Source organism: Talpa occidentalis, unplaced genomic scaffold, assembly GCF_014898055.3.
Source record: "Talpa occidentalis isolate TD23 unplaced genomic scaffold, MPIMG_talOcc4v2.1 talOcc4.9, whole genome shotgun sequence".
In the NCBI taxonomy this organism is placed as follows: Eukaryota; Metazoa; Chordata; class Mammalia; order Eulipotyphla; family Talpidae; genus Talpa; species Talpa occidentalis.
In genome coordinates this window covers 58,506,244-58,533,991 of record NW_023605305.1, presented here as the reverse complement: position 1 = coordinate 58,533,991, position 27,748 = coordinate 58,506,244, and the positions used below count along the sequence as shown (strand labels likewise).

General features: G+C 40.3%; 1 protein-coding gene across 2 annotated transcripts in view; it reads left to right on the top strand.

Annotated features, from left to right (window-relative positions):
* The first annotated feature begins 32 nt into the window (after nt 1-32).
* Nucleotides 33-27,748, top strand: part of ROR1 (receptor tyrosine kinase like orphan receptor 1) — a 335,132-nt gene continuing 307,416 nt past the window's right edge. Inside the window, exon 1 of one of the 2 annotated variants that reach the window (XM_054691317.1) lies at nt 33-953. In XM_054691317.1, the coding sequence (XP_054547292.1) occupies nt 728-953 (226 nt within the window). In that variant the 5' untranslated portion in view covers nt 33-727. The remainder of the gene's footprint in view (nt 954-27,748) is intronic. The other variant, XM_054691318.1, reaches the window with a different exon arrangement.

Here is a 27,748-nt window from a genome sequence, read left to right as displayed (position 1 = left end):
TCTCCTGCCTTGCCCGCTGCTCCCCTCAGCAGTGTATTTCATCAGTCTGCCTGTTCTGTTCTCCGCTCTGTCTCTGGTGAATCCTCTCACCCTCCCGTGCATCTGGCCTGTACCCTGGTTCTTATACCCTGGTATAAATAAATAAATAAAATCTTTAAAAAAAAGAAACCTAATTAGTTTTGAGCTCTTAGCTCACTGCTTGAGTTAAGGGATGTGGAGTTGCTGTAGACATTGATATCCCCATGGAACGTCACATCACTGTGAGGCAGACAATATAGCGGGAGTGGGGAAGTCAAAGAAGGTTCTAATCCGCTTTGATACCTGAAAGAGTGAGGGTAGCTCCTAGCCAGCACTAGCTCCCAAATGGAAAAATGAGTGGCAATGAATAGGGCTCAGGGTGGTGGAGGGGATACCAGACCTTGTCCTTCCTCTGCAGCTACTTTTCATGAATGATGTGACTTAGAGAACCACCTAACCTCTCTGAGACTCAGTTTCCATTTCTGGAAAACGGAATGTTACCTGTCTTTCAGGGTTGCTAGGATTCAGTGAAATGAGGTATAGTTCTGTTCCAACACTCATGTTGGAGACACAATCTGTTCTAATCTGATTACTATATTAGGGAACAATTTGCAGATAACACAAATTTTGTATTTGCTTATGGTGGGTTTTATCCATGAGAAACTCTGAGTGAATATAGAAAACTGCACCCCGCTGAAGTGAATTGTGCATGAATACACGGACCACACTCACCTACAGCACCTGCCGGAGACCTCAGTTCAGCGTGTGTTGTGAGCCACGCCCGTGCACAGCTGGTATTAAAACTTTTGTCCAAATCCTGATCAGTGTCCTTCCACCACTTTGCAGTGACCCAGGAGCTGCAGCCCTTCCCTCACCCACTTCTACAAGCAAACTTCAAGTTGTTTTCAGGGTAAAGTACCACATTTATTGTTATGGTATGTCTTAGTCATTTAACATAAAGATGCTAAGGTGCTGATTAGAGTCCTATCTTTTATTTTGTGTCAGGAATGAAGTTTGGAGTGGTATACCCCAATCTTGTTTTCTCATAAACCCTGTGGTTTTTAATGTGTGATTTTGCATACCTGGTGGCTTTTTTTTTTTTTTTGAAACTTGTATTTCCTGTTACAGTGGAATTGATTATATCTAAAGCGCTTAACAAAACTGGCAAAGAAAGGGCACTTAGTAAAAGGTAGCTTTTAAAAAAAATTTTAATTAATGTTAATCTACTTAAGTACAGTGTTGGATTCGGGCAGGGATACCTAGTACAAATATTTGTTTTGATTGTGAGCATAGGTGAACACTGGAGTGAACAGATTTTGGTCTTTTCTGAGTGTGCCCTGGTCAGACCACCCTTGGGGTGTTATCGGTGGCAAACTGGATACATCCAGAAAAGAGCAAGCCAGGAAAAATAATGGCCTGAACAATTTAGAGAGCTATCTTGGAGAAGGATTACTTTGTTTTGTGGGTTCCAGGGCCTAGGGTTCTGCTGTGCACAGGGATGTGGCTGTTCTGGGACCAATGAGGACAGGAATCGGACATGGGTTTAGAAGTTCTACCTTTATTTTATTTTTTAAAAAGATTTATTTATTTATTTATACAAGCACTGGCTACAGTCAGAAGCATGGGAGGGTGAGAGGATTCACCAGATCCAGAGCAGGGAACAGAACAGGCAGACCGACGAAATACGCTGCTGAGGGGAGCAGTGGGCTGCAGGAGAGGTCTGCGTGCCATGTGGGACCCTCGCTGGTGGCCGGGGATCCAACCGGCACTGCAGAGGCTGTGGGCAGCTTCGCAACGCAGCACTCAACCGCTGTGCCACTGGGGAGGCCCTAGAAGTTCTACCTTTAAAAGCTCCTTTTTTTTTTTTAAAGGTGCTATGTGAATACAGATAACTGCAGGGCTGACTAGAGTAAATTTCACACAAAAACAAGCCAAAGTTTTCCACTTGGACTTAGGCATCCTTTTTTTTTTTTTTTTTAGTGGTCTAGAAGAATAGCTAGCACATGTACATATTTACACACTGATTTCTTTAGCTATGCCCTTGAACATTGGAAATATAAAGACTACGCTTTACAAATATTTATGGCTTCTGGCATGCTTAGGAATATTGAAATCACACCAGTGCTTCCATCCAGAGTTCTTTTTCCCTGTTCTTTTTTTTTCAAGTCAGGGAGAATGCTCAACTAATCTGGCTTTAATTTCTCTCTCACATCCTGTCTAGCTTTTGTCCTCCACACTGGCCAGGCTATTAAGTTCTTGTAATAGGAAGAAGTCCTAGTCTTGGACTCTCTTAAGTCACGCTTAGCTGGAGAAGCACCAAGAGGCAGGGGCATTTGAATTGAGGGTTGGTAGATTCTTCCTTAAGTATTTAAAATGAGATGGTTTGAGCTTGCAACTAGATGGTTTGAGCTTGCAAACTAGAGGGCTTAGTATAGTATTTCTAGGAGATTTTTGGTCCCCCTTGATCGATGAAAAATTATTTATACTGAGCTTTCTGTCCATTTATTGAGATATAAGATTCAGATTTTCTACCTGAAATTACTATTAAGAGTAGAAGATATTTTAAACTACTTGCTTTCATTCACTTCGTTATTCCTCCAATCATAGAGGGGTACTGTTATTCACATGCTAAATCTTAACAAAACTAAAAAAAAATTTAAAGTGGAGCTTTTTCATAATGGCAATCTGTTGCTCTAATGCTTTAAATGAATGTCATCTTTTTTTTTTGTTTGTTTCTATGAAGAGGACATGGGATTTAGGCTTGTCTTAAATAGATTTTTCTAAAACCAAGGGTCATTGAATTTCTTCCTCTGAGTTCTGTTTTGCTCCCCTTCTGGCTCTCTGGAAATGTGGATGTGTTTCCACAAGGGACTCTTGAACTATGTGTATTGGCTGGAGAACATGTAGAGCTTGTACCGCTGGCTCTGAGTTCCAAGGCTGAGGCATTCTGATGGGCTGGCCTGGCCTCGTAGATTATGACCAGAAGGAATCGGGTGGACATTTCTATTTCCCCAGCCACTAGCCTAGAAGGACAGTGCTGCTGGGAAAGTGACTCTAACCAACATTCTTTCCTCCCAGCCCTGCTGGACTTGGTTACAGACAGCAAGCACATGGAGCAGACATTGGTTGGAGCAGGTGTTGTTTCTACTTTCTTATTCCCCTGAAATCATGTAACTTTAAATAAAGTTGTCCATCTATTTGGTGCTTCCTTCACCTTAGATAATGGAAAGAGCATGGACTCCAGAAGCCTGGGTTTAAAAAAACCTGACTCTTATGTATATTGGCTTTGTGATTTTGGGGCAAGTCACTTAATCTCTCTGAGCCTTTGCTTACTCATTTAAAAAATGATGTCAATCATCTCTTAACTACCAAGGCTGTTGAGAAAACATCATGTAAAGTGTCTACCACAGTGCCAGGTGTAAGGTTGCCTTCCAGAACTGGAATTCATACAAACTTTACCAGTTGCTTTTTCAAGTAGGCCAATTGCTTTAATACCAGTTGACATGTTTCCAGAGCAAAAAGATTAGTGGATCCTGCTCTCTTCTTTGTGCCACACTCTATCCTAGACCCGGGGGCCTCAGAGGTGAGTAGGAAGTCCTTGCCTTTGAAAGCACTCCCAGATTTACTCAAATCCATTAATTTAACAAACCTATTTTGATACTTATTATGCACAAAACCCCTGTGCCTTTGGGTAGGATGCTAATTCAGTCACTAATTCATTCCATATTTATGGGTCATCTGTTGTGTGCCAGATACTGTTATAAGCACTATGTATAAAAAAGGCCTCTAGGGCCTCCCTGGTGGCCTAGGGGTTAAGGTTCAGCATTATCACCACAGCGGCCTGAGTTCCATCCCTGGCCAGGGAGTTAGTTAGCCCACATGTGGTGCAGCAGCAGACCTCTCCTGTCTTACCTACTACTCCCCTCAGCAGTGTATTTCAGTCAGTCTGCCTGTTCTGCTCCCTACTCTGTCTCTGGTGAACCTCCTCATCCCCTGCACATCTGGTCTACACCCCAGTTTTTCTATGCAAAAATTGAAAAATAGAAACCATCAAATTATTAAAAAAAAAGAAAAAAAATACATCTAAGACAGCCCCTCTCTTTGGAGGTTCACAGTGCAGTAAACTAGAACTGAGGCTAGAAAATGTAGATGAAAAGAGAATATGATTCGATTGTTAAAAGGTATTTGCTTTGCTGGGTATTAGAGGCCATGTACTGCAAGGTAGATTACCTTGTTTTTTTAAATAGTCAAATTTTGAAACTTAGAACTTCATTCAGGCCACCCTGAATGAAGAAACAGACCAGGTTTGGTTAACACAGCACACATTTTAGGTAAAATAAAAGCTGCCAATTGCTTCACAACAACTTCTCTTTGTGTAATAACTAAAATTGAAAGCATTCTTTCTTCTTGATCCTGTTGTCATTAGGGGCAGATATGCTCCTTGCTTTTGTTGATGATCACATTGTCAACCCAACAGCTCCACTGGGATCAGGCTTATTATGGGCTTTAAGGTACTTGCTCAAGGTCACACAATTTGACACACTTGGTCAGGAATTGAACTCAGTTCTGCCTAACTCCAGAGTCCATGCTCTTAGCCTCTATGCCATGACTCCATTTGTGATTCATCCTCATTGTAGTATCTGAAGACTATTGTAAGCTTTTGAGATAGTTTATCAAAAAGACACAGCATTATTTATTTTTAGGAACTACTTACCAGTGGAAAACTAAATTTATGAACAAGTAATACTCTATAAGGAATGCCAAGTGAGTTGAGATAAGGGGGAAAAAAGTTAAAAATTTTAAGAGTTTTAAAACCCAATTTCTTAAGATTTCATAATTAAAGTAGTAATTTTGAGCAAGTGAATTTAAAAAAGACCTCTACAGGTAGTCTATGATAGGATACCCACATCCAGAGAAGGAAGAACAGACAGCACAGACCTCTATTCCACACTGTTCTAGGAAATCTCTGCTCTTGGCATAAATTAAACCTAAAGTTACTATCTTAAAAATTACTGATACCTTATTTAAAGAGCTTACATTTTAGAAGATGTCTGCTGCATAGCCAAACAACCCCCCTTCCTTCCTGACCTCTACTGCAATTGACTTTCTACCTTTTAAGAATCTCCTCCACCTTATCCCTCCTCCTTATCTCTTAATTAGTTCCTGGTTATGTCATAAAAAGCCTATAGGCCTGTTGAGTTGAAGTTGCTGAAAGCAGACAACCACATAGAGGTACTTCTTACAGCGATGAAGTGTATAGTGTGTTTGAATTTTCTGTTAACCAGCATCAAAACCACTGCAGCTCTGTCCTGGGTGAGTGGCAGGGGAGACTGGGCTTCCCTTGGTCAAAGCAGCAGGGAACTAATGGAATGTTTCTGCTCCCCTTAAAGAAAGGTAGTCAAGCATCTGTACTTCCCACTGAACTCCAATTTCCATTTTACTTTGAAATCCAGCTTGCTCTGTCAGTGAGAGCCATATGACAAATGTTCAGTATGTCAGATTTGTTTTCCTTTTAAACTACATATGAATTTGACCTCCACAGTAGGGCTGTGTTAATTTCCCAAAGCTCTTCCAGTAATTGTGTTCTTAAAAAAAAAGTGCCTACCATTATTCTTTTTTGAGTCATGTTATGACTGGTGTTTTGAAAGTGGTTAGAGGATTACTGGTTGCATATGGAGTAGTGTGTACGTGATGCACATTCCCAGATGTAAACAGCCACCGAAGTTCCTCCTATAGTGTGTGTAGCTATTCTGCTTGTTTCACCAGACTCAACTTAGGAATTTCCGGCCAGCAGAGTAGGCTTTTTCCCTTCAACAAAGTTTTGATAACCTTTTCTGAAAAGCTGTGTTACTTTTGTCATATATATATGTATATGTATATGTATATGTATATGTATATATATATATTCATAATTGTGTAGTTGTCAGAAGAACGTGTGTATCTAATTGTGCATGCACTAAATTACTCTATCATGCTTGTATGGTGACTAGTGCATACATGGATAGGTTACTATATCATTCATTCGGAATTACAAAGGTCTGATCCATATGTGTAAAATGCTTGTGAGTAAGTTTCCCTTATCTTAAAAAAAACAACAATAACAAAAAACCACCAGTTGCTTGACTTAAAAGAGATGACTGAAGTGGACAGGAAAGCTGACTCTTGGCTACATTTTTTTTTGGACTGTATTTCTAAGATGAATTATTCTGGAATATTTTTGGTGAAAGAATGTCTGCCTCTAGATCATCTGTCTACAGCTATCTATGTACCTATGTATGTAGCCATCCATCCATCCATCCATCCATCCATCCATCCATCCATCCATCCATCCATCCATCATCACCACTTTCTATCTATTAATCTATCTGTAAAACAAATTCTTTAAACATTCAAGCAATATTAGAAGTATAGACCTTGAAAGAGGTGAATATTTTTGACAAGTGCTGTCAAAAAGTAAAGACAGTATAAGGTTGTCTTTATGAACTGTTCTTCTGGTCTCTTCTCTATTATTGCCCCCCCTTTAAATGAATATACTGCAGTTAAATGTACAAATAATATATGGTCATCTATTGTCATAGATGACAATAGAAGAATATTGAGAAACTAGTCAACCTCCCATAGCTCATGTTACACAATCACTTAGCAATTTGGTGTATTTCCTTCTAACTTCTTTTGCCCTATTCATATGTTTTTTAAAAATGCCATAAATGGCACTTCATCTCCTGTACCTCTGGCCTATACCCCACTTCTCGTATGCATAAATAAATAAACATACATCTTTTTAAAAATGCCGTAAATGGGATCTAGGTTTGTTCACTTAATATGAAAATAGTTTTTCCAGGTCTTTATAAATATTGTCTTTAATGTGTGATACACTGAGTGGGCACAGCCTATGTAGTTCATTTAGCCATTGCTTCATGGCTGGCTATTTATAGTATTTCACCTCCACTGTCTTTGAGAATGAAATGGCAAAATAACAAAAGCTTAGTTGAAGTCCAAGATGGTTCAGCATACTGGCTAATATATCGTAGCAATTTTTCACATTGTTCTCGTGGAAACAGTGGAAAACTGCATCTGTGAGGAGTGTATATTAATCTTTAAGGAAGTGTTGATGAACAGCTAACAGATAAGGCCCTCAGCTAACAGATAAATGAGAAATTGGTAAATGAAGTCATTTTACTATATAAACGCACCTCACAAATGTTAGCCCCATACCCCTGAACTTTGAATCAGTTTGGATTTCATGGGTCAGTTAGTCCCCGAAGCACTGTGATTTTGCCTTATTACGTGGTGTTCAGTGTGAGACTAGATCTTCATTATTTAGTTTGCAAAATCTATGAAGTAGTATGCCAACTTAGAAAAAGTCTACCTGTTTAGATATTTATGAATACTCTTTCAATATGAGCAGAGGAGTATTTGTAGGTGTAGGTCGAAGGTAAATTATTCCAATGATTAGATACCTGTTCTTTTACTTAAAAAAACATGTTCCTTTTCTCCTTGAGGAGGTAATTTTGTACTAGGCTGTGGAGTCTGATCTCCTGGGCTTACTTCCTATCCCATCACTTGCTCTGGGCAGGTTTGAGCAAGTTATTTACTTGTCTCCATGTCAGTTTCCTCAATTGGAAAATGGGAATAATACTACTCATTCAGAGATTTGTTGGGATTGTTTCAAGAAGTTAAAATGCAGTAGGGATTCAATAGTGTTAAGTCATTGTTTACATCAGGCTCCTAAAGCTCTGTCCTTTAGATGTAGTCCTTTAGATCACTTCAGTGATATTCGTGATGGTCTTCACTATCCTTCAGGGAGTTGCTTTCTGTGAGTATTTCTTTCCTAACTGGCTTATGATAATACTAGTTACCACTTTTTGAGGGAGTGCTATATGCCAGAAGCTCTGCTTGTGTCTTATTATAAAATATTATTCTTATCACCTTTGATGAGATACATACTTTTTATTATCTGCTGTTCACAGATGAGGCAGCTAAAGGTTTAGAGGTTAAGTGTAACTTGTTCAAGATCATAAAATTACTGATTGTGGACTAGGAACTACATTTTGATGTGACTTATTTGCCACTATTATGTTTTTGTGTATTCTTCCAAGGAGGGGCTATTATATTTGTTAGATCCCTTACAGCTTTCAGCACAGTTCCTTGACCATAGTAGGTCCTATGTAAGTATTTTTGTTAAATGAATGGATAAAGAAATGATCCTGTGGATGAAAGAACTTAGTACTTTTATCCAGCAAGAAAACCAACAATACTGCTTTTTAATAACCATAACGTTATGAGTCTTAGAATTTTGTTCTTCTTCTGAACAGAATATTGCGCGTACGAGAATGATCAATTTGCAATCACTTGCCTATGGAGTTGGTTGTATTTCTTGTGAATGAAAATTAGACACCCTGTACTTGAAGTCGTGATATGAGAAAATCTATATTAAGATTATATAGGTAATTGTTAAAACAATTTTAATTTAAACAAGATTGTAACTAATTCTCCATCTGTTTTTGGCCATTTGTTTAACAAACATTTAGTGCATAAGGTAGGTCAAGCCCTCTGCTAGACACCACGGGCTTAAGGATGCATGTGATGGTTCCTATGACTGCTCTGCCCTTAGTTCACTAAGGATCCAACAATCTTTTTCTATGTCAGAGGATTTTGTGTACTCTTGTGATTTCAGCTGCCTTCCTAAGGATAATGATCTTTATATCCATCTCTTTAACATAGCCTCTCCCCTTTTGACTCAATTAGTCACCTCTTTGTTGGATATATCCACATGGATGTCTCAGTGGCTGCCAAAATGAATTTATAATAGAATTCCCAGCACCTCCTGTGCCCCAAACTTGTACGCATTATATATTTTATCATAGTTAGTGGCACCACTGTCCTTTCCTGCTGCCAAACTGATAAACCAAAAGTGGTCTGTGATTCCTTTCTTTCCCTCATCTACATTTAGCCAGCAATCAATCTTACTGATTTTCCTTCCTAAATATTGTCAGGAATTATGAGGGATTTGAGATTTTTACTTTACTTGCATATAAATTAGTTAGTAGACCAGTTTCATGGATGCTGGCAGAAGATATGACATTCCTTGGGTTAGAGATAAGGGACCTTATTACTCACAATTGCAATAGCCAGAGTGTCAACATGTTCTTGGACTGTTTCTCTAAGATTCAGTTCCCAAGGGGTGTCCTAAAGAGAATCAGATTATTACTGGGAATAGGCCTAGGTTCTGGTGCTGCCTATGACTACAGAAAGCCAATGAGCAGAGACAGGAATTGATTCTATAAATGCTTATATTTTTTAGTTGATTGGCCATTGATCTGAAAAAACGGTGGGCATAGTACCCTGAAGAGATCTTTCTGTCAGCTCATCTTTTTTTTTTAAATAAACACTTTTTTCAAAAAAAGATTTATTTATTTATTTATTTATACAAGCACTGGGTACAGTCAGAAGCGCGGGAGGGTGAGAGAATTCACCAGAGCCAGAGTAGGGAGCAGAGCAGGCAGAGGGACCGAAGTACACTGCTGAGGAGAGCAGTGGGCGGCAAGAGAGGTCTGCGCGCCATGTGGGACCCTCCTCCGGTGGCCGGGGAGCAGCCGGGGATCGAACTGGCGCTGCAGAGGCTGCGGGCAGCTTGGCAACCCAGCGCTTAACTGCTGTGCCACCGGGGAGGCCCTCATCTTTTTTTTTTTTTTTTAAGATTTATTTATTTATGCATACAAGAGCTGGGGTATAGGCCAAAGGTGCGGAGGGTGAGAGGATTCACCAGAGACAGAGTGGGGAGCAGAACAGGCAGACTGATGGAAATACACTCCTGAGGGGAGCAGCCAGTGAGACAGGAGAGGTCTGCTGTGCCATGTGGGTAGCTCACTGGCTGGCTGGGGATTGAACTCGTGCTGCAGTGGTTGTGGACAGCTTCACAGGATGCATCTCAACCCCTTGCGCCACCAGGGAGGCCATGTCATCTCATCTTGAGCTGACCTTTTTATGATGAGTTACACAAAGACAGTCATAAACAAACAGCCCATCAGAACAACCCATCACAGAACAACCCATGTTCCTGGTATTTGACATGCTCAGTCCCCAGAACTTGTTATCAGTTTCCTGGTTATCTTGACCCTGGTACATCTGATGGGGTCAATGACCAGCAGTCATTCAGGCATCATCAGGATTCCCACTTTAAAGCAGGTGTTTTAGTTTAAAGAAAAGAGATGATTAGTCATACAGTGTTTATGTGTAGACTGTGGTAGGTGTGAATGTGCAGATTCCTATATTAGGTAAGTGCCTAGTCCCTAGGCACTTTCCCCCCTAGTCCTTATCAAGATGACATCTATACATGCAGTGCATTGTGTTACAGGAAAGGAACACTGAACTTAGGGAACACAAACCTTTTATATTGGACAATAAGCAACTTACCCTTTGCTCCAGAGGAAGACCAATTCTTCCAGGGTTGTTTTTCATATAAGCATCTTCGCAAAAATAATCTGGAACCAAGGGCAGCTTGTGCTTTTCTCACAATATGTGCAGACTCAGGAGTCCTATAGAGAATTGTCTCCCAACAAATACATCTTGCATCTGTTTCCCCTGCTCCTTCTATATACCATTAGATCTGGCTATCCTATCACTTACTGGAACATTTCAACAACTACTTAAGTGGTCTATGTGTTTTCAGGTTAGTCCTCCATACCTTGTCAGTGTTACTTCCTGAGACACAGCTGACTGTGTCACCTTCTTACTTAAAACCATTACTGCTTGCTCATCATCTATGGGAAAAGTACAAGCTCCTTAGGATGACACCAATGTCAGAGTAGCCCCTGATGACACTTCTGGCCCCAGGGAAAGGCAGCATATCCAAGTGGTTTACTGTCCAAGTTACTTAACCCATGTGGCCTCCATTTCCTCACCTGTAATATTTAGGATGATGAAACCTATCTCATATCAGGTTATTGTGACAATTAAGTCAGCCTATAACAGAAGTCCTCAGTCAGTGCTGCCTGTTATGACTGTGTCTTTCTACTTTGTCCTACACTTTGAGATCTGGTTACATGGTTTTCTGTTCATTCAGGGTTACTTGTTACCATAGTAGGCCTTTACCCTTGCCTTCCCTCAATTTCTGTTTCCTGGGTTCAGGCTAGTTTAGACAAAGTCTCTCTCCTTGCTCTTGGAAACACTACCTGCCTGTTTCAGCCATTGAACTGGTAGTATCTGTTAATGAGTGGGTTATTGCCATTAGACTATGAACTTTGTGAGGATGGGACTGTCTTACATGGAGATGGGACCGTCTTTGCATTGCTGGCACATAGCACATGTTGGAAAAACTGTTGAATGAATAAATAAAGAATAAATGGAATTCACAGTCCACTGGGGTATTTGGAGCCTGGGGATGAGGGATGGAAAGCAGTTAAGGAGCTTGATAAGGTGAAGGGAATCTGAGTAAGTGTTGGAACTGAGGTGAAAATTAGGCCCTGTAGGAGACTAGCACATGTGGTTTGGAAGTCTGTTTGAAGTTATCTATTGAATGAAATAAAGCAGCCCCTTCTATGTGATTCTAATTATTTCCTTTCCTAAAAGAAGCTATTGCAAATGGAAGGTCATGCAATCTGCCTTCTTGTAAGACTTTCAGTTCCTCAGAACACAATGAATTCTCTGTTACCTAGCTGACTGGGTAGAATGGAGCTTCTTTTTTAATTAAATCGTCTCTGCAACAGAAAGTGACTTTATCCCTTTTTCTGAAGTCCCCCAGGTCTCCAAGACCTGGCTCAAATCACCTTCCCTGAATTTACTGTCCCACTGGTGCCCTTGCATTGTGAGTTACAATTTTATGTGAGCATGTCTAGTTCCCTAATGAGATTGAGGCTCTTTGGGAATTTATATTATTTTTCTGAAATGTTTCATGTTGTGCTTTTGAATTAAGAAGGTGCTTCATGTTTTTTATTGAGCAGCTGGGATTCTCTGTATATGTGATAACTACTTTCAAACATAGTTCTAATCTCTGAATGATAATGATTTCCCCCAGACTTCAGGTTTACCACTATAGCTGTACTCCCTTCCTCTTCCATCCCCACTATGTCTCAATGCATATTTAAAATGCTGTATGTGGGGCCTCCCCGGTGGCGCAGCCTCTGCAGCGCCAGTTCGATCCCCGGCTGCTCCCTGGCCACCGGAGGAGGGTCCCACATGGTGTGCAGACCTCTCCTGCCGCCCGCTGCTCCCCTCAGCAGTGTACTTCGGTCCTTCTGCCTGCTCTGCTCCCCGCTCTGGCTCTGGTGAATTCTCTCACCCTCCCGCGCTTCTGATTGTACTCAGTGCTTGTATAAATAAATAAATAAATCTTTAAAAAAAAATAAAATGCTGTATGTATCTTTTTTATTAATTTGGAAATAAGAAAACTGAAGTTTATATATATAAATTATATATTATACAAAACTATAATGAGAAATAAAAATCCCCAACATCCAAACCTAGTGATAACTACTTTTAGTAGAGTGTCTACAATCTCTCTTCTTTGCTTTATATTGTTGCTTCTCTCTCTGTTTCTTTCTCTCTCAACATAAATGGGGTTATGTTTCACGGGGCAATCTGCTTTCCTTCCTTAATATCAATGGATATTTATTAAAAGTAAATTCTTGCAGACTAGTGTTTCAGCCCTTGCCCCCCTCCATTTTGTTTTGCTTGTAACTACCTGTCCTTCTTTGGTTTCTGCTTATCTCTCTGGATCAACACAGTCATATCTGTTGTATCCAAAAACTTGTGTGTTTGTGTTTTACACTCTTAAAAGAATGTTTTGTAGTAGACTGAATATTTGCAAATGCTCCCTTTTTTTTTTTAAAGATTTATTTTATTTTACTTTATTTATTTATTTATTTATTTATTTATTTATTTATTTATTTATTTATTTATACAAGCACTGGGTACAGTCAGAAGCACGGGAGGGTGAGAAAATTCACCAGAGCCAGAGCAGGGAGCAGAACAGGCAGAAGGACCAAAGCACACTGCTGAGGGGAGCAGCGGGCTGCAGGAGAGGTCTGCGCGCCTGCAAATGCCCTCTTTACAGATGTACAATTCAGACCAGAAATTTAATAACTTACATATAAGAGAAGATGACGGTAGAACTCAATATTACAGTCTTTGTCCACCACCCTGTTCCATATGCAAATCTGCGCCCACTCCTTCACACTACTTAGTTAGCTTCATATTCCTTCTGGAATACTGGTTTTTAGGACTCTGTCTAATCAGCTTTCAACTCTACAGTTTCCCTCCAAGGGCACTACAACTCGTACCTCTGGGCCAACATAGTGAATTTCATATGCTTTACTTGAGTTTATGTAAGTGTGGGTAAGTGTGTGGGAATGTATGTATACGTATGTGTGAGTGTGAGTGTATATGAGGTATAAATATGTATGAGGGTGTATGAGTGTGTGTGAGTCTGTAAGTATGTATGATTGTATTTGTGTGTATGTGTATGAGAGTGAATGTGCCTGTATGCTTGAGAAAAGTTACGGCTCTTGCTTTCACTCCTCATGCTACTGAGATAGCCTGCCCTTCACATCTGTTTCCAACTCCTGCCCCCAATACCAGAGTTATATTCTATTAACTCAATGCACCTTTTCTTTGTAATTCATGTTAGTTTTCCTTCCAGCCACCTGCATAGTCTCTGGCCCTCTCTTTCTGGCTTGCACTCAAGGTTCTGAGTAAGTTCTTTGTGTATTTGCTGTTTTTGATAACCTCAGTCCAAGATTTAATGTCAAGGTGGGGGCCCTATTAAAGATGCTATTAATCATCCTGTCTTTGTTTGAAGATTTCCGTGTTGGCAAGCAGGAAGATAGAAGTAGCTCTATGTTTCCCAAGCAGATGTACTGGTAGCTGAGATAGGGGCATTTAGCTGAAGCACATTCCTATCATTATTTGGCAAAAGAAGGAACATGGAGATTAATAGAATAATCCTTGCTTGTGATCTGTATTCATCAACTGAATCTTAGAGCCTCTGTTGGAAAGGACCATAAAACCCTCTATTCTCTGTGTGACTTTATTTTTTTTTTTTTTTTTTTTCTAATAGAGGCATGCTTTATTTATTTGTTTGCTGGTTTGTTTGTTTGTTTTGTTCACACATGCACTGGGCACAGTCAGAAGCGCGGGAGGGCGAGAGAACTCACCAGAGCCAGAGCGGGGAGCAGAGCAGGCAGAAGGACCGAAGTACACTGCCGAGGGGAGCAGCGGGCGGCAGGAGAGGTCTGCGCGCCATGCGGGACCCTCCTCCGGTGGCCGGGGAGCAGCCGGGGATCGAACCGGCGCCGCAGAGGCCGCGCGCAGCTTCGCAACCCAGCGCCCAACCGCTGCGCCACCGGGGAGGCCCACTTTATTATTTTTTAATATGTTTTTTACATGATTGTTCATTTTTAAACAATATTTGCTTCCCTCACCCCCTCAGGTGTAGTCCCCATAGAGTTTCCTTCCCCAATACACCTGTGCACCATCACCTCAGTCCCCTGTGCTCCTCCCTCCCTCCCTCTGATCCCTCTCCCTCCTCCTCCCCTGCAGGATGTCTCTGATTTATAATTGTCTGTTTTTGCTTTGTTGTGCTTTATACTGTTATTATTTTTTTACACTGATGTCTTATTTGGTTCCCCCATATTCCTGCTATAAGTGAAACCATCCAATATTTTTCTTTTTCTTTCTGGCTTATTTCACTGAGCATAATTCCTTCTAGCTCCATCCACGTTGCTGGGAATGGCATGAGTTTATCTTTTTTGATTGTTGAATAATATTCCACTGTGTATATATGCCACATCTTCTTGATCCAGTCACCTATTTTTTTTGGGCATTTGGGTTGTTTACAGGTTTTATCTGTTGTAAATAGTGCTGCAATAAACATAGGGATATAGGTGTTCTTTTGAATCAATGTTTTTGTGGCCTTTGGGTATATCTCTAGGAGTGGAATTGCCGGGTGGAATGGTAGTACCATTTTTAGTAGACTGAGGAACCTTCAGGCAGCTTTCCATAGTGGTTGGACCATCTAACTGTGTGACTTTAAACTTGAGGAAACTGAGGCAACAGATAAAGGAAGTGATTTCAAATTGTCTAATGCCAAGTTTGCCAGGGACTTTTGGCTTAACGTAGTCTGTTATAATTGTGGGGAAGGATAGAGAGAAGACACACTCCAAATGTGACAAAGCTTGCTACCGTAAAGCAAAACCCTGCCAGATTCCTGAACTAAGGCCCAGGAACAGTGACCTGGAGGTGAAGTCTGCTGCCCATCAGTCTCCAGGACCCTCTGGGATTTGGATGGCATGGGAGCACTCTTTCACACTCCTCATTCTGTAAGGCATGTTTAGATTTAGTTCAAGAGAAAGCGATTTCTGGGCCTCCCCTGGTGGCGCAGCGGTTGAGCGCTGGGTTGCAAGGCTTCCCGCAGGCTCTGCAGCGCTAGTTCGACCCCCGGCCACCAGCGAGGGTCCCACAAAAAAAAAAAAAAAAAAAAAGAGAAAGCGATTTCTTTTCTTTCTTTCTTTTTTTTAAAGATTCATTCATTTATGAATCTTTTATTAAGGTATGTTGTCTAGGCCAGAGGTGTTGGGGGCGGGGTGCAGGGTAAGAGGATTCACCAGAGACAGAGTGGGGAGCAGAACAGGCAGACTGACTGAAATACATTGCTGAGGGGAGCAGAGGGCAAGGCAGGAGAGGTCTGCTGCGCCACCTGGGTTAGCTCTCTGCTTGGCTATGTGTGCTGCAGTGGCTGCCGATAGATTGATAGCACTGTGTCTTTAACCCCTGTGTCATCAGGGAGGCCCCTGAGAAAGGGATTTCTTTAGGTAAAGATATAGAGGGGCCGAGCTTTCTGTTGTCCCCTTCAAGTTTCTCCTAAGGATTTCCTTTTGAAGTCTCAATCCAGTGTTCCTTCCTCTGTCCCCAGAGTCCTGCAGAAGTCTTTTTCTGCCTTGATGGGTGGGACTGTCATCTCCAGTGTCACAGGAGTTAGGCACCAGTGAAGGGAAGCCTAGGAGAGAAGTAACAAGGGAGTGGAGCAAGAGGTGCTGGCTCCTTGCTTAGAGATTATAGGTTTTTGCAGGAACTCAACTTTGCAGTGAACACATGATTTGCGGAATTCCCTCTGTTGTGGGAGAGGAGTGTTTTTGCATCTTTCACAAAGTGTCATTGACCCTTGACTGACTGAGGATAGGGGCACTGAACCCACAACCCCAAGTTGAAAACTCACATAACTTTTGATTCCCCCTAAACTTAGTCGTTCCTTGGTATCCACAAGGGATTGGTTTCAGGACTCTCCCCGATGAGTACCCAAATCCTGGGCATGGTCAGTTCCCTTGTAGTTGACCTCCATATCTGCAGGTACCACACAAGTGGATTCAGTCAATCAGTGGCGGGGCTGGTTGAATCTGTGAATGTGCAACCCTGGGATAGAAGAAAAAAAGTGCACATGTAAGTGGACCCCACATTTCAAACTCCTGTTGTTTATGGGGCCACTGTATTCCACTCAAGAACTATTCATCCTTTATGACTTAGCTTATTTCTTTTTTTTTAAGATTTATTTATTTTTACATAAGAACTGGGGTACAGGCCAGAGGCATGGGAGGGTGAGAGGATTCACCAGAGACAGAGTGGGGAGCAGAACAGGCAGATAGACTGAAAGCACTGCTGAGGGGAGCAGTGGGCGAGACAGAGGAGGTCTGCTGCACCATGTGAGGAGGTCTCTGGCTGGCCGGGAATCGAACCTGCTCTGCAGAGGCTGAGGACAGCTCCGCAATGCAGCACTCAACCTGCTGCGCCACTGGGGAAGCCCCTATGACTTAACTTATTTCTATAAGCTCATTCTTTCCTGATTTTCAGGGTTGAAGTCTGGATTGGGTTAGGAGAAAGATGAAGTTTGTAAAGAGGTCTTTCTGGTCCTTCCAGTACTGAAGCCCTTTGGACAGGGAGATTCATCTGTCACAGGGTCCTGTGCTCTAGGTGGTGGTGGAGGCAGAGGACTCGGTGCTGCCATGCCAAAGCCCCTTTGTCTGGCAATGCAACAAAGAACTTCCGTCTGCCCCAGGAGGCTGAGTCAGTAAAACCCACCGTAATGTAGCTACTTGATATTTAAAATTTGAATATTTGAATTAAAGAAAACCTGGGGCTATGTTACTGAAATATTAAGGTACAGCGGCAGGGACTTTACTGTGGTTTCCTCCTACAGACCTGTTGTGGCTTCCCACATATCATCTTTGTTTCAGGCTTTGATTCAGACAGACATGATCACTGCAGGAAATAAGTGCCATGTGTCTACTTCTTGGTTCAAGGAGGCATGCGGTGATTCTTTTATGATGGGGAGAAATAATAGATAGGGCCTTCAAATTATGTGAGGTGATAAGTGGCATCTCATCGATAGTGGAGGTAAAGAAAACTTACCGGTGGGGTACTTTCATAGCTCCCATTTCGCTTACCTCGTGATTAAAAACATGAAGGCCAAAATAGAAAACTTCAGAGGCGATGTTTCCGAGGTGGCCCATCAACCTGAACTTATGGATTGATTTATTTCTTTGCATGCTCTGAGAAAGTGGCCACTTGTTGCTTTCTGTTATTAATAAAGAGGTCACTTTATCATTAGGCCTTTGAATCTGCATTTAATGGCTAAAGCAGATGGTTATAATTTCTGGCTTAGTGTGGCCACCTTATTAATAAAAAAGTACTGATGGAAAGGAAAAAGCTTCTTCATTTTTAACTCCAGAAGCACAACACAAATGTTTTCCAGCCTTCCTTTGTGTAGAGAGCAGACCTAGTGACTGTAGTGAAAACACATTTGAAAAAAGACATGTGGAGTGGAGGTAACTCCATTTGAATCCTCCTTTTGTTAAACTTTAAAGGGGCACTATGAATGCATGTCTCCCTTCATGGAGTAGGTATTTTGGGAAGGAAGCTACAGGATTATATTTTAAAGCAAATTAATATTTTAATGACATAAAGAAGAAAGTGAAAATCATCTACCGCATCTTAGATAGTAGAGGTCTGGGGTCCTTTCTAAAATGATTCTCTTTGCTGACACTATTTTAAGCTATTTTTTGGATTTTATTAACAGGCTGGTGAATGTATCATGTATTTTGCTTAGGTTCTTTTGAAAGACACTTGAATTTTTTGAAAAAAATAGAGGCAAAAATATATGGTAGTGGATTTCTGTACAGTTTTATGAAGTTGGTATCGCCCTACAATTGTCAGGAATTTGAAATCAAGATAATCACACTGGCTTTTTGTTGTTGTTGTTGTTAACATGTTGCTTTCTAACACTCTAACTTTTTGAGGACAGTTTGGGGACAACTTACCTTAATGAAGACAGAATGATTTAGAATCCTAATGCAGCTGGTAAACGGAGAAGAGAAATGCTGGGAATTCACCACATAAGGTTCAGAAGAGCACTTAAATTGACTCACCTTAAATATCTCAGGCTATTGGTCCTATCCAGGGGTCTGTTACAGCAGTGACCCCCTGTTCCTTTAGATAGGTAGAATGGGATGAATGTGCTTTGCTGGCTCTGGAATAAGGAAAAATACTACATTTCATCAGTTGTCTTCAAAGGTTACTCTGTCCACTTGTTTTCATTTTTTTTTTGTAATGATGTCTTTAAGAAGAGCTTTTCATGGACCCATACTTAGAAATAGTATGAATTTCAAATTATTAACAATATTTGTTTTTCCCATTTTTATTAATCAAAGACACGTGTAGCAACCCATTCAGTCCATCTGTTCATTCATTCACCATTTAATCTGTATTACTTTGGAACAGGCACTGTGCTCAGCATGGGGATAGAAAGAAGTTTGTGGTGGCCACTGGCTTCTTAAAATACCAAAAATAATGGGTGGGCCTTTCTTGTTCCTACCTTCTCAGGCTCTTAGATAGCCAGAGTAATCCATGGTTATGCCATCATGCTTTGTTTTCTTGTTTTGATTTTAAAATATAGTAAGTATGCAGGAAAAAAAGATTCATTTTAACCTATTTGCTATAGATTTTCCAAATGAAAGAAAACATTACAGGTATAACTGAAGCTCCATCCATCCTCATCTCCTAAATCCTACTTCTTTACTTCTGCAGAGAGAATCTGTAAACTAAATTTAATATCTTTTCATTCCCAGGCATATTTTTATACTTTAGCTATGTATGCATAAACCCTCTAATACATGGTATTTCTTTGCCTATTTTTATACTTCATGTAAATGGTAACTTTGTACCTGCCCTTCTACTTGTGCTTTTGGTTCAACATCATGTTTTGTTTTGTTTTGTTTTGTTCTGATATTTAACTTTGTTAATTCAGAAGCTGCAGTTTAATCTAGGTAGTTATTTTCGCTGCTTTAGTGCAGTAATTAAATTCTATTGTGGGAACATTTCACAATTAATGTACCCATTCTCCTGTTTTCAGTTTTTTTCTGTAATATAAACAACGCTATCATAAAAATATTTGACATGTCTTTTGGTAACCATGTGGCAAAGTCTTTTCTGTGCTAAATACTGAGGGCTCTAATGGAATATACATCTCTCCAGTTTACCTAGGTGTTGCTGGGTTGTGCTCCAGAGGCCTGCAGCAGTGTGAACTCCTCTACAGAATATGAGCCCCTATTACTCATCACCCTTGCCAAGTCCTAGTACTAGAAGTATTTTTAGTTTTGGCTTATTTTATGATATGAAATAAATGATTGTAATTTGGATTTATGTCAAAAACTGAATAAAGATGTTAGGACAAAGGTGAGATATTTTTCCTTTCCTCTTATGCTAGCTATATTGTAGGGCAGCTTTGAGTATCTGGGAGGGTCATCTCAGTAAAGCATATTTTAGTTTTAATTACTTTGCTATCCTTCCATTGTACACAGAACACTTTCTTACAGACATTGCTAAGGAAGTCAAGATACAAAATCCGAACTCAATGTGTCCTACCTTTGGGAAAGCTAGCAGTGGTCATCAGGGGTCTGATTATAGTGAATTCCTTGTAAGCGACCTAAGTCTGTTCTACCAGAGACTGCTGCCAACTTGTCTCTTAGAGTGTTAGTGTCCTTATCCGTAAAATAAGTGGTTGCATTGGCAGTCTTTTCTTAAGGGCTGATTTTTTTCCTTCTTCTAAATTCCACATTTCTAAGTCATATTGTTCCTTAATATTTTAAAATTCTTTTGAATCACTATTATTCTAATTGTCTTAAGAACAGAGGAACTTAATGCAGAAACCATCAACTAAGAGGAAAACACTAAAAAATGCGAAAAAGTCACCATCAGCATTACAATCTAGATTAAAATTATGTGAGAAGACCACTGATACTCATGCATAGAGACAATAAGGAAGAAATAATAAAATATAGGCTGTGATTGATTATCCTCTCAGTGCTTCATTTTTCCTGTTTTTCAAATTTTCTTTAATGATCATAAAGTGATATTTTGGGAAGAAAATAATAAACATATGCAAACAATTATAAGCTCATTTGGTGGGAAAAAAAAGAATGTGATTTACACAAAACATGTGTTAGGCAAAAGAGGGAACACCTGTATATTAAAAATGATTTGTAATTATTTCTTAGATAATTACTTTAATCCTTTCCTGGGTTCAATTTGGTGGATGATGTTTCTTTCTTTATGTGTTGCTGTTGGAAAGACCTAGGGAAGGAGGAAAGCTGAACTAGGGAGATTTTAACCATTAGATCACATGGATTATCCTGTTCTGAAGGTATCTGATAAAAACAGAGTGTCAGAAGTAACGATAATTGGGGAAATAATCATAATGCCTACTACATATTGGGCATCAAATATGGTATTCATTTTTCAATTCTGGGACAACCATGTAGGGATAATTATCCTGATTGATAGTTGAGGGCTCAGATAGGTTAGAAAACTTGCCTCATGTGAGGAGCTTGTCAGTGACGCTGCCTGGATTTACAGCAATCCTTTTCCCTCTCCTGAGGCATGGATGTGTGAGCACCTTGGCCTGAAAAGTTCTCCTTATATAGAGCTGAAAACTGTCCCCTTGCAACTTTTCCACACATTTTATTCTCATCCTGCCCTCCCAAATACTTGGCATCTGAAGTCTACTCCCTCTTTCCCATGACAGCCCTTCAGATTATTGAAGAGGGTTTATGGTGTCCATATTCCTTCCACCTCCTTGTGCCCCCACGCCTATCCCCCACCTCAGTCTGTCATTTCTGAAAAGCTTGGAGAGGTGTTTTTGCCCACATATGCCTTGGGAAATTTCATGGTTTTTAGATTCATGCTGAGTTTGTCTTATATGATATAAATTAATTGTCCAGAAGAGGAAGAAACCTTTGCAAGCACTTACTCACTGATGCAAACCAGTTCCTTTGGGAATTGATAGAAGGGAAAAAAATTAAAAAATGAACCAGATCATTTTCACAGGGAGGGCGTACTAGTTGAATTCATATCCTACGTTTAGGACAAATCTGTAGCATGACATTTCTGTATTACCATATACTTTAACCATGGGAAACACAGCCTGTCACTTGTAATAGAACCCAGCTTTTATGTGAGAACATTGCAGAGATGGAGAAAGACTATTATTCTTATGTTTTATAACCAAATTCTATGGCCATGTGTTCATAGTGTTAAGGTGGCAAAGAAATTAGTTTCTCAGACTTAGAAGAATAACTTTTATTATATATATTTTTTAAGATTTATTTATTTATGGGGCCTCCCCTGGTGGCACAGTGGTTGAGTGCTGGACTGCGGGGCTGCCCGCAGCCTCTGTAGCGCCGGTTCGTTCCCCAGCCGCTGGTGAGGGTCCCACAAAAAAAAAATTTATTTATGCATACAAGAATTGGGGTGTAAGTCAGAAATGTTGGAGGCGAGAGGATTCACCAGAGAGAGTGGGGAGCAGAACAGGCAGATCTACTGAAATACACTGCTGAGGGGAGCAGCGGGTGAGACAGGAGAGGTCTGCTGAGCCATGTGGGTTAGCTCCCTGTCCGGGATTGAACTCATGCTGCAGTAGCTGGTGCTAGCTTGATAGCTCTGTCTTTAACCCCTGCGCCACCAGTAAGGCCCTAACTTTTGTTATTATAAAATAAATAATCATGAAACTGTTGAGTAACATTTAAATTTATGGCAAAGTCCAAACTTTTAAGGAGAAGAATCCTACATTGTTGACATTACAATGCTGTAGCGCCAGTGCCTGGTATCTATGAACCTGAGTTCTCTTTGAAAGCCGAGTGGACAGCAATGCCTACTGTGGATGAACCTCAAGACAATAATAGTAACGACCTCCTACACCAATCACAGTTCTCAACTGCAGCAACAATGGCCTTTAATTTTTTTTTTTAAAGATTTCTTTTATGTATTTATACATACAAGACTGGGGTCTAGGCCAGAGATGTGGGTGGTGAGAGGGTTCACCAGAGACAGAGTAGGGAGCAGAACAGGCGGATCTACTGAAATATACTGCTGAGGGGAGCAGCAGGCAAGACAGGAGAGGTTGCTGTGCCATGTGGCTTAGCTCCTTGGCCAGGATTGAACTCGTACCACAGTGGCTGGCAATAGTTTGATAGTGCTGAGATTATAGTTCTTGCGCCACCAGAGAGGCCCCTTTGATGTTTTTTGAACATCTACAATGTGCCTGGCAATGTGCTTTTGCACCAGTTATCTCATTGAATTCTCAAAACTTAGAAGTAGGGACTGTTGTTAGCCTCATCTTATAAATGTGAAAACCTAGAGGTGTAAAGTATCTGACCCAAGATCATATAACTTGTGTGTAGCTCAAGTGAGAGTCCTAGCACATGCTTTATTCTTTTTTTTAAATATGCTTTATTCTTATACCTAGTTTCTTTTCTCAGAAAAATTGGCTACAAATTGAACATTAAACAATGAACTGGGGACACATTAAGGACTCTTTGACTGTAAATTTCCCAGTATGAGATTTTCTAAGGAGACTCTCATTCTTAGTAAAACCATTAAGCCAAAACTTATTATAAAGCATTCCTTTCTACTTCCAAATAAACCTTTCCTGTGTTACTATATTTCTCTATTAAATCCCCAGCATAAATTAATACACTCTAAGAGACAAAGGGAATGTGACTTAATGTAATGGCCTTCAGCTCCTGGAGGTGAGGTGGCGTGAATTTTTTAACTAATGCTGCCACTAACCCTCTCTGTGACCTGTTACTCAATCTGGGTCTCAGTATTCTCATCTGTACAGTATGAGTCTTGGACACTGTGGTTATAAAACTTCCTTCTAGCTTCGCATTATGCATAGTGTATACTGACTGCTAGCTTCAGGAAAAATAAAATGTCTGTGTTATTTAATGTAAATACCAGATAATCAATGTATGCCAATCTCTTGCTTTGGATTTTTTTATTCTTGGAGGTTTTATTATTAGACTATATGGCATATAACTGTCCTGCTCTCCATCGACTTAAGTTACTCTCCAACAAACTTGTCAGGGCAAATGTTAGCACCACATAGGTATGGCTGGTTGTGTGGAAGGAGGAGGTTTCTGACTTCTTTCTCATATGGATTCATGAATTGGAATCCAGTTTAAAAAAAAAACAAACTGCTTGACTTCCTGCTTCTTTCCGTGGTAGACTTTTCTGCTTATTTTCCAGCAACTGTTGTTGGCAGGCACATCCAGAACAGGACAGGATAAAGGCTTTAGAAGTAGGTGACAGTTTCTGTCTTGTGAATTTCTCTTCCCTTCCTATTGGATTCCTTTCTCCAGCACAGTTAATAATGCCCTTCTCAAAATACTCTGAACATCTTTTAGAGCATATCTTGAGGGTGGCTAATGGCCATTTCTCTATTTTGCCTTGTGTGGATTCCTTTTGAATCTTGCTTTTAAAATTTGTTAGGCAGGACTGGAATGGCATCCAGTCTAGTGTTAATTATTCCCCTTGAGAGAGACAGCACCCTTTTGTGTACTCTACCCAATACCTGGTGAATCATGAAGTTTTTTCCAGTTGGCAACATTCTTTTGGAATTTTTTCACTCCAGTCTGTGTAGATGCCTCACCTGTATGCAGAGCTCTGTACTCCACCATAGACTGAAGAGGACTCTGAACTCTTTCCTTTTTGATACTCTTTTTTTTTTTTTAAAAAAAAAAATCTGATTAATATTTTTATTTATTGGAAAACTATAAAATTCAGATTTCTTAAACCTTAGAATCACTCAAGATACCTGTCTTGTGGACTCTGGTTGCCTTGGTCTCCCTGGACTGTCTTCTTCATTTACTGTCCTTAGAAGTTCTGCTACTCTCAGTCACCTAGACCTGAGCACCTTCTCAAGTAGTAAGCAGGGGAATCATAGGGCTCTCTTGGTTTCTTTCCCTTCTCACATATCACTGCCTTTCATTGCTTGCTATTCAGGTCTTGACAACTGTCCCTGTTGCAACCTCTGTACTCCATCTTGGCCAGAAGTGGTAGTGAACCATTTGATTCTTCTAGAATTATCCTCCATCCCAAATCCAAACTCCACTATCCCTGACTCCATAAGAGTGGGTGAGGAGCCGTTCCCTCTGTGTCCTCCTCATCCCTGTGCTTACAGTAGCTCAATTCAGCACTTCCCCCAGCACCCCTGCATTGTTATAGCAGCCTATCCTCTTTTTATTATTCAAGGAATGTCTTTTATCTCTGTATTTCCAACATCTAATGAAGTCTCAAGCATTTAATAGGTGTTTAATAAGCATTTCTTAAATGAATGAACAATTTTCAAGCATCAGTTTGAGTTAAAAGTTTTTAAAGAAAAGAGTTTAACTGTGTTTTTATTTATGAAGTTGAAGTCCCTTAAATTTCTAGGTATTCAGTTGTTTTTGATGACTTAGACCTGTTTTTATGTGTTCATCTTTTGTAGCCTCTCATTAAAAAGTGGTTAATAAAAGCTTACTAATTAATGCTTGAAATAAAACATGAAACTAAAGGAACTAAGACTAGAGTAAACATTTTATAGACAGACAAAATGAAGATGAATTTTTAGTTAACCACTTTCTGGTTGAGTTTCAGGTATGGTGTACCCCAGGTCTGACAGTGACTGAGGTGGTGTTCTTATCTTAAGTGCCTTTTCCATGTTGGATGTGCTTGGATATCTCCTACCCAAGTAGACTGCAGCTGGTCTGCAAATAGCTGTGAGTCTGTGTGTGCTTATCAACTGGAGACAATTGATAGTGAATTTGTGCCATTGGGACCATGGTCAAGTGCAAGTCTATTCTATATTTGGGTCTTTTAGAGTTAGTATTGTGAGCCATATTTGGTAAGCCTCTTAAGACTATCTTGGTTTGTTTCCTCAGCAACTGTTGGTTTCCAAAGGTGCCTCTGGAGTCCTTCATCTCCATCCCCATCCTGCACAGTTGGCATGATGGAAGTGGCTTGAGGCTTATGTTTGTGTAGACCCAACATTTTTTTTTTATGCCATAGGAGTAGTGAGATCTAACTTGGCAGTTTGCTGTGAGGATTAAATGAAATGGTAAATGTATATTTCCTATCACACTTGCAGGCACACGGAAAGTCTCCCACCCCTAACTTAACATAACTGTCCACCTCTGAAGTTGAACTGTCTCTACAGAAACCCAACAGAGTCCCTGATTGTATTTTCTTTTATACATGTTTTGCAAAGAGACACGATTGACTTGCTTTCAGAAACCTGCAAAGTAGAAATTTTGGGGTTCTACTTTGAGATGATAGCCTTTATCAATAAAACAAGAAACCATCAAGATGTTGAGAAGATGTTCAAGAAGTTTGAAAGAAATTTTGAAAGACGTCCACTCTTGGACATTCTTGACTTTCTGTGATAGTATAGGACTTTGGGATAGAGTCGCCCCTCCAAAAAAGTATAGAGTTGATTTTTATGTATTTCCTAAATCTCCTAAAATAAAATTTTAAGATGACATATTCTTTTTTTTTTAATTTTTTTTTTTTTAAGATTTATATATTTATTTATTTATATAAGCACTGGGTATAGTCAGAAGCACGGGAGGGTGAGAGAATTCACCAGAGCCAGAGCGGGGAGCAGAGCAGGCAGAAGGACCGAGGTACACTGCTGAGGGGAGCAGCGGGCGGCAGGAGAGGTCGCCATGTGGGACCCTCCTCCAGTGGCCGGGGAGCCGTCGGGGATTGAACCAGCGCTGCAGAGGCTGCAGGCAGCCTCGCAACCCAGCGCTCAACCCCTGCGCCACTGGGGAGGCCCTAAGATGACATATTCTACAAAGAAAGTGAATGACAAATGAAAATTTAACTTGGCTTAAGCAATATAATGGAATGCCACATAATTTCCATTTATTATCATTTTTTACATTTCAGGATTTTCCTGTGAAATGGCAATAAAATGCTTAGAAATACATCTTGTTTTATTGTAGGCAGAATACATTTCAAGAGGCTTTCTTTCCGTGCCTGATCTATTTGCCAAATGCCTTGATTTTACATCTCCTATAACCCATCTGATCTTCTGCAGCTATAGGAGAGGCCAATCTATGAAAGTAGAATTTGTGCCTGGAGAGCTGGCAATTAGGGAGTAATGACCAGGCTCTGTGTCTCCTTGTTAGTTTCAGTTTGAAGCAACTTGTGGTCTCTCCTTGGGCCTTTGATCTGCCATTGAGCATATCTTTTCCCCCCCCTTAGTATGAATTCTGCCCCTTAGTGTAGGTAGTATTTGTCCTTTAACATTGACATAAATATGTAGCCCTTCTTTGTCTCGGTGTCACCGTCTGTAAAGTGGGGATATGAGACATACCCTGATCTACTTCAAGACAACTATGAGGTTTAAAAGAAATTTGACTTTTGGAGCTCTACCAAGGATAGCATCTTGCCTGGTCTTTTTTTTTTTTTTTTTTAGAGGAATTAAATGCTTTTCCAGTGTCACAAAGAAGTGAGGAAGAAGTAGGACACAAACTCAGGTCTCCTGACTCACAGACCAGCAGATCATTTGGTTCCTCTTTTCAGTGAATGAGAGATCTCTTTCTTTTTGGGGGGTTAAAATCATGCCTTTGAAGAAGCAAAGAACACTGCACCACTTTGCCTATTTTTAATCCTCATTTATTTTTGCCTTCTGTGTTTACATGTACTAGGCTGGCATGAGGGGAAGAAGACATACAGGCTAGATTCTGGCCTCCAGCGATTGAGTAAACATCTAAGAGCCTGAGTTCCCGGGCCTACTGCTTACTCACGGGATCTCTCTGCACAAGCCGTGCCACATATCTGGTTTTAGGTTTCCTACCTACTCAGTGTGAGGACTGTTCTAGATGTGTAGGATGATCACTTCCGATTTGTCAACATCAGTGGGTCTCTGAAACTCGAAACCATGTGCTGATCAAGCCTTCATTAACTGAAATGAAGGGAAGCTAGTAATCTAATGGAATATTTTTTAATCATTGTTTGTGACAAGTGTCACAGGCATTTGCTAACATCCAATGCTATTGTATCAAACCATGGGTGGTGATACTTGTTCAATTAACCAAATGGTCACCTTTGCAAAGATAGCAGAAATGAACATCTGATGATGATTAATATGGGGCATAAAAAAAATCAATATGAGCATTAGCTGCTATTCTTTGTGGTTCTGTTGTGGGGTTTTTTTTTTTTTTTTTGATATGTACTTTTATTATAGTAGGTCCTTTTTTCCTAAATAGGAAATAATTTCATAGTAATAGCTAACTTTCATTTAGTGCTTGCCAATGTGCCAGGTACGTGTTGTTCTAAACACTTTCCATATAAAAACTCTTTTAATCTTTACACACTTTTGAAGTAGGTATTAGTAGCAACCCCTGTCTTTGAGACAAGG